This window comes from Sardina pilchardus, chromosome 14 (genome assembly GCF_963854185.1).
Source record: "Sardina pilchardus chromosome 14, fSarPil1.1, whole genome shotgun sequence".
NCBI classification, from domain to species: Eukaryota; Metazoa; Chordata; class Actinopteri; order Clupeiformes; family Clupeidae; genus Sardina; species Sardina pilchardus.
In genome coordinates, this window is record NC_085007.1 from 10160202 (window position 1) to 10168152 (window position 7951).

The window sequence follows — 7951 nt, forward strand, 5'->3', positions numbered from 1 at the left end:
ATGTCACCCACTGCGTGATGGCATATTTCTCCTCTACCCAAATGGCTTCTTCAGAGAATGGCTACAAAACACCACAAGCCATGCAAGAGAAAACACGGTGCCCTCTTTTCTATTTTTAGCTTATATTAGCACAATTCAACACTGATTTATTCGCATATATATGTATATTACTGGTGTTCATTTAAGGTAAACATCTGTTGGGCAACAGACATCTGCATAACCTAAAATATGAGTTCAAATCTCTCTCTCTCTCTCTCTCTCTCTCTCTCTCTGAGGACAAGGCCTTCCTCTGACGTGACAACAGCAACCACTATAGGAACTGACACTCTGAACAGAAAATGTAGGCCCTATGTTCAGCAACACTTATCTGTGAGGATGTTTTGAAATCCAACAAGGCCTAAAATACACAGCGACCTCAAGTAACATTTAGTTATGATCTGTATCGATGATTGCTGTTGATAATGCTCATTGCGTTACCAAACAAATGAACTTGGAGTAGCCTAACCTAACTTTTATCACATGGTGTGGCTTCACAATTGTCCCCACTATTTAGATACCTATTAGGCTAAATACTCTGAACCATATTAATGAATGATAAATTGCTCGATGCAATACAATCTTAACAAGATATTTTCCAAGCAGTTGTCATTTTAGTTAAACAATATTTATTTTTTGTTGAAAAACAAACCGTGTAAAAATATCACACTCCGAGTATACAATACTTGCCAAAGAATGTACAATGCTTTATTACGGAAACACACTGCATAAAAATTGTTTGACTTTCAACTTCGTTTTTTTTCTCATAACAAAGAACAAATCAAAACAGGATAAATGTTTCAATTTGTCAAACTAGAAAAAAACATCGGTGTTTTGACACAAAATACATTGTTTTAAACAAGTGACATTTTAATAACCTGTTAATAATGTCGTTATCCTGAGGCGCCCTATCAGTGATGTACGTATCACTTTTAATAACGAAGTAAGTTCGTGGGGGATAGAAATTAGACGAACACTAAACTGTTAACATAAATATTTATATTTATATGTTTTTTCACAGCATGAATATAGGCACGAGTTGTGTTAACGTCCGTTCATTCAGCTGTTTGCAACCAAGAAAGAACAATACAAAAATAATCCTACCTTTAACACAGGGGCGTTTTTGATTTTGTCTCTTTAAAACTGTGAAGTTACACAACCCAATTAACAGCCGCTAGTGCCGCTGACAATCCGGTTGGAAAAGTTCTCGACCACTGAGTGTAATGCTGTCCCACCGTGCACTACTCCCGGTAGCGGCGGCGCCGGGTTTGGCGAATGCTGCGTCGCGAGCGAGGACGGTAACACCGGGATCACCGGGGAAGTCCGCGAGGCACAGTGCGAGTGCGCGGGGCTCACCGAGCTCCCGATGATGCTTTCTATGGAGAACGGGGATCGATGGACCGGAGAACCGGACTTGGCTGTAGTCTGTACGGGGGAGGAGAGGCTAGGACTGAGAGGGGGGTAGAAGCGGGACCTGGCCAGCTCCGTGCTCGTGGGCATCAGAGAGGGCGCGGGGATAAGGGTTCCGCCGTGAGAGTGGCGGGCCGATTGCTGCTGCTGCTGCTGTTGCTGCTGCTGGAACGCGAACAACGCGGAGTGCGTGTGGTACGACTGCAGCTGGAGCCCGTAACCGCAGCCGTAGGGTCCATAACCGTACGCGGCAGCAGCGGGGAGAAAGCCACCGTGGTCCCGGAGCAGGTCCGGCGCTTGCTGGCGCTTGAAACGCTTCCGACGGCGCAGAAAGCTCCCGTTATCGAACATGTCGGCCGACTCCGGGTCCAGAGTCCAATAGTTACCCTTCCCGGGGTTCCCTGGCTCCCGCGGGATCTTCACAAAACAGTCGTTCAGTGACAAGTTGTGACGGATGGAGTTTTGCCACGCAGGGAACTTTTCCCGGTAGTACGGAAAGCGGTTACTGATAAAGTCGCAGATCTCGCTGAGCGTCAGGCGCTTCTTGGGACTCTGGAGAATTGCCATGGTGATCAGGGCGATGTAGGAGTACGGGGGCTTCACCAGGGTGTTCTTAGCCGGCTTGTACGGATCCCGGGCCACCGACGAGTCTCCGCACGGCGGGGAGGAGGACAGCAGGTCGTCTTGCATCTGCGCCACCTCGTCCACGTAGGAGCGCGTGTGGCTGTCCGCATCCTCGCCCTCGCCCACCACGTCGATGTCGGTCTCTTCCGAGAGCACGGAGGCATCCGACATCTCGGAGCTCAAAGTCATGGCTCTCACGGCCGCGTGCTCCCGGGGCCGCTATACGGCGGAGATAGGACGTGCGTGCTGCTTACCCTGTGTGTGTGTGTGTGTTGTGTCCACTGGTGGAGAGGCTCATAGGATGCGATGAGTGCCGTGGAGAGCCGAGCTGTGCTTGGGCCCCCCCTGTGCCATGGGCTTGGTCGCCTGCCTGTCGTGTAGTTGTTCTGCACAGAAAGGCAAAGAAGTAGGCAGCATCCGTACGCTAATTTAAGATACTGTGGGGGAGACCTGGAAAATGCCAAACTAGGATTCCAAAGAGGGCGGTTCTATCCAGCGTCTATATACCAGCTTCACGATCACATGGTCTCGGGACGTCACCACAGCAAGTGAAGAGAGAAAAAAATAAGCCCAAAACGCCTTTGAGAAATACCTAAAGAGCCGTAGCGGATGAGAAAAAAGTTCGGCTGGCTTTAAGGTGGTCATCCCAGCGCAGTAATAGGAGGAACCGTTCGGTCCAATTAGCGTCTTAAAAAAGACTGCACAGTGTGTTAGAAGATTTAAAGAAGCCCTTCGAACAAAGCACATGCTTGCGGGTAGGACCATCCCCTGCTACGGTCATAATTTGTACCGATTTAAATGCGTTATCAGAGGAATTGTAGCATTTCGCAAAAGCTTTTGATATGGATATATTTCGTTGTGCAAGTGTCGCGGGGCAGCGGTTGTGTTCGGTCGTGTTTGTAACGTGAGATCGCTGCTTGGAGTCCACACACGCGGCTTTCATGTCTGCCTTCTCCACACACAGTAGTTTGCGTGACACAGGAGTGATCTAGATCATCCGCGAGCCATTCGTAATGGAAAATAGTCAGCTGTTAACTCGCATCAGTCACGCGGAACACGGAGCAGCATGCAAGCTTGTGAAATAAGGGCCTTTGCCTCCTGTACTGCTGTTTTTAACAGGATTTTTTATTTTTATTTTTTGCAATAATAGCATTTTGGATGTTATCAAAACGGTATTATTGTCATAACTAAGAATAAATGCTTAGGCTATATTGTAGCTTGCATAATACAAATATTAATGTAGGCCTAGACAAGATGGAAGGCTTATAAATATTCCCAGGAGAGCCCTTGTCAACAGTTTAGGCCGATGTAAATTCATCACGTAAAACATTTTAAATACAAGATTCAATTATATGCTTTTCACATTATTTTTCCACATAGGCCTAATTATTATTTTTCTTACAAACATTTTTGCTTGAGTTGTTTTGTGACTAGATTTAGTTTTGTGTTTGTAAATGCAATAGGCTACATTATGTGTCATGAATATCGAGAGCACAATGTATGTGGATATTGCAAAAGTTTAATATAACATTTTAAACTCCACTTAAAGGTACACTGATTTCAAGTCAAGTAGGATACACCCAACAGCCGATATATTTTTTCGATTCACATTTACACTCAGGTGTAGCCTACTTAGTGGTCACTGCTGTGGTGAATAATGATTTTGCTCTTGATTCTCCGAGAAGCAACAGACACTTCAGTTAAGGATAAGCAATTAGGATAGGCCTACGTAGCAGCCTGACAAAAAATATGTTTCTCACTCGGACCCAATATTATTCACCAATGTAGGAAAGTACTTTGGATAGGCTATACACCGGAGGCGCATCATATTTGATATGATACATTTATTGTCATCTGTTAAGCTGTAAACCATGATTTCCGAAGTTATTCTCTTTGCTAGTTGTTAACAAGTTTGCTGAGCATGTGGAATCTTCAGTGCAACAAATTAGGCTATTGCATGTGCCCGAAATTACGCACTTCTTGAAGGAAGAAGATTTAAAATGGTTCGACTTTATCAGATTTTCCTTTTTTATTTTATTTTAATATAATTGTTAATGTTTTGGTTAGATCTTTAAATTACCTAAAAATAGGCCGGAATACCATCCAGTGTTAAATGACACACTATAGGCCCGGCGGTCTATGGGTGATGAAAATGCACTTACGCAAAAAAACAAAGGATGTCCACGGTATGAATTTATTGTTAGGCGTCTGACCTAAGTAAATGAACATAAATGACAGCAATGACCAAAAAACATTCACATAGGGTTATAATTATATTTTTATTGCCCCATAGTGTTGTTAGTTCTGGTGGCTCTGTAAAGATGGACGGGGTATTTCTGTATGATGGAGAAAACATCTGGTGGTGTTTTGATGATTGCTTTATGGTAACTGGTGTGGTTGAACTTGTGTACTTAAGTTCTATTTATTTTACCTTTCCCAACAACTGGTATAATTATGGAGAAGAGCGCCATCTAGCGGTGCGTTATGGAACACTTTGGGCAGTAGCTAGGCTTGTGTGATGACAAATTGTGTAAAAATAGTTGGTTGAGATGGTCTTGTGTGGGCATATCCCTTCTTCTTCTCAAATCAGTTGGACTATCTATCATACTCACACATGGTCATAGTCTGCAAAATGATTGGCAGCTCAAAAGCCACGTTTGCGCAGGTAAAGAGTTCCTGACATTTTGATTAGGCCTACACGTGTATGACTATGGAAATAATAATGCTAAGCTAAATTGAATACTTGCATTTCGTGCATCAAAGCAGCAACACACACACACACACACACACACACACACACACACACACACACACACACACACACACACACACACACACACACACACCTAATAAAAGACGTCACACTGTTCAAACAACTTTACGATACTTGGCAAGCTTTTCAAAACGGTTCAGTCAGATTGACCTATGATTTATAGCGAAATAGCATTCCTTTGTTGACACATCAGCGAAAAGACCACGTTCCCAAGACTTCTCCTTGCGTAAATCGTTGTTTAGCTGTATGATTAAGCAGTTTAAGACAGCAATAAAACCAGCGATACAAATAAATATTGATTTTACGCGGCTCCTCAGGTGTAATATCACATTTACAGAGGCACTTTAATACGCTACACATAGGCCTCGTGGAGCAATGTGCCCGCGCTCCGGGAAAATGACAGGCATACTTTACTGAATCAAGCTTCAAACATGATGCCGAGCTTAAGCGGTTTTTTTTATAAACCTGTCAAATATCTCAGTAGATTTAGTCGTCATCAGAACTTTTGTTATATAGGCCTATTAGGCTACATACATACAATATATATAATTCGAAACATTTTTTTTTAGTAGACGTGCAATCTTTGTCGGTAGCCTATAGACAATGGGCAACCTCCACGGATTAGATATTAATTTAGAAATTTGAAGTAAAATTAATCGCACTTAAAATTGTAATCACATATTCAGTTACAGATCTAGATTAACTGGTTCTAGCATGCGCAACAATCCAGTCGTGCTCTTCCCTAAATGGGTCCATCGCATCACCGCGGTCATAATTTGCCTTTGGGGAGATGACTGAAGTGGGTTTGATCACAGATTTTTAATTTATTCTCAATTGTTCTCATTTGCCATAATGGTCTGCGTGAGAGTGCGTTTTTGAAGCGACACTTTGAGCAGGGTCAGGATCCGTATGTGTGGTTAACCCACATCTAAAGTGTTTCTAAACTCCCCGAGGTGCTAGGCCGGGTGGTTTCCGTGCCACGGGGTACCAAGAAAGCACTTAACTGCGAAACGCAATCCCCTCCGTGGCTCCTCGCGGTGACAAATCCCATGAATGTCACCAGAACGCCCGGCGGTCTCCAGGGGCCCTCGCCATGTGATTAATATGTATCACATGCGCAAAAACGATCCAAGACAAACGTGTTAAAAGTTATCTTTTCCCCATTGTTGTATGCGTGCGTGCGTGTGTGTATGCGTGTTAGTGAGAAAAGGGGAGAGAAAGAGAAATTATTTAATGCATCTGATAAAATACCCATTCACCTGTCTGACTTTACAATATGATCTTATGTTTAGGACACTATAATTTCATATAAACTGTTTCATGAGCTTTATTAGTGTGATGTGTGAAATGGTGCACAATAGTGAGAGGAGAAGCAGTGTGTGACAGAGTGAGAGAGTTTGTGTGTGTGTGTGTGTGTGTGTGTGTGTGTGTGTGTGTGTGTGTGTGTGTGTGTGTGCGCGTGTGCATGTGTGCTGTGCTGTTCGACTTTGTGAAAGAAAGAGAAGAGAGATGGGGACACGCAAAGTACAGATTGTTCAGAAGGTATCTTTACTCTGAGTCAACCCCAGCCACAAAAAGCAGTGTGCACACAATATTTCTCCCACTGTTCTAGGCTACAACTAATTCTTGTTTAAGTTTCTCCATGGAGATTTGTTTGCATGTTGTCTAAATACTGTAGTGTGCAAATCATGCAAACATACTGCATTTAACCATTGATACATTATACTCCAAGTGCAGCTAGGATACCATTTCTTAATATGCACCACACAATCTACTTCTGTTAGTTTTCTATGGGTCAGTATTAATAGTAAACTGCACATATAATATAAGGTGACCAGATGTATGAGACCAACACCAGGGACATAATCCCAAAAATGTGGAAAACACGGGGACATATTCAGTTTGACTATCAATCTGACTGAAAAACATACAAGTTTGATCTTCAAAAAACAGGGACATAGGTAGTTTTTCTGTATTTTCCCGCAAACAGGCAACCAAAAACGGTGACTGTCCCCTGAAACCAGAGACGTCTGGTCACTATAATATTAAGCATCATATAATAAAGTATTCTTTTATTTGGTTTGTGCAGAGAGGGCATTCGTCTGTCATGGTGGTGTTGAAACGGTCTAGTCATAATTGTCCTTGTCCTGAATGCATAGACAAAACGTCTAAAAATGTATGAGAGCGGAGACAATTATGTTTGAGGCAAGATCAGTTTGTGGCCAATAAGAAGAATATCTTGAATATCTTGAATTTCTCCTTGGGGATCAATAATGTATCTATCTATCTATCTATCTGCAATACAGACTACAATGTGCCCATGGTGAACTTTGAGATGCCAATAGATTACATTCCTCAGGAAACTGTGATATGGGGAGATGCCGATATTGAACCATTAGTTTTAAAATTATGATTTACATATTTGGGCTGAACCTGCAGTCAGCTGCATCTTTGCCAAATATTGCCATAATTGCCATGGGCTGCCAGACACTCAAAGTTGTTTTTCTTTTCTTTTTTTTTTTGGAGAGGTCAAATTTCATACTAATTGATAGGTAGGCCTATAGAAAAGAATGAACAAATAATATATTTGCCTAAATAATATTCATACATTACCTATAATACATAATATACATAGCCTAAATATAGGCCATAGGCCACATAGCCTAAATATAATACAGGTAGCTTATAGACTCAGGCTTAACAGCACGTTTTGCCTTTTGCCTTCCACTCTGTGGTAATATTGTTTAATTATTACAGCAATGTGTGTGTGTGTGTGTGTGTGTGTGTGTGTGTGTGTGTGTGTGTGTGTGTGTGTGTGAGAGAGAGAGTGAGTGAGTAACAGCATTAGAATAATAAAAGATTGTCAACAGTCTGATTATTTTATGGTAAGCCTAGAATGATTTAGCTTGATTGGAAGCCTATTATTGAAAGATAAAACCAAAATGTAATGTTATTACTGCAGCCATCACATTAATGAAGATTAACATACGCATAAAGGGTAATGAAGGCAAGTCCTGACTATGCGGTATGAACTGTCCCATTTCGACGGCCGTGATGTAGACTGCGCATGGATTCTGGCCCGATGTGATCTGTGATCTCTCTGCACTC

General features: G+C 42.4%; 1 protein-coding gene across 1 annotated transcript; it reads right to left on the reverse strand.

Moving 5' to 3' along the window:
• Nucleotides 1-658: 658 nt before the first annotated feature.
• Nucleotides 659-2516, reverse strand: foxd1 (forkhead box D1). Its single transcript, XM_062554341.1, has one exon. It carries the CDS (start codon nt 2257-2259, stop codon nt 1201-1203), a length of 1059 nt encoding a protein of 352 aa, XP_062410325.1. The 5' UTR covers nt 2260-2516; the 3' UTR covers nt 659-1200.
• Between the last annotated feature and the right edge of the window lie 5435 nt (nt 2517-7951).

Coding starts and splice junctions, on each gene's coding strand:
- foxd1 (XM_062554341.1), bottom strand. CDS start 2,259: ATGACTTTGAGCTCCGAGATGTCGGATGCCTCCGTGCTCTCGGAAGAG.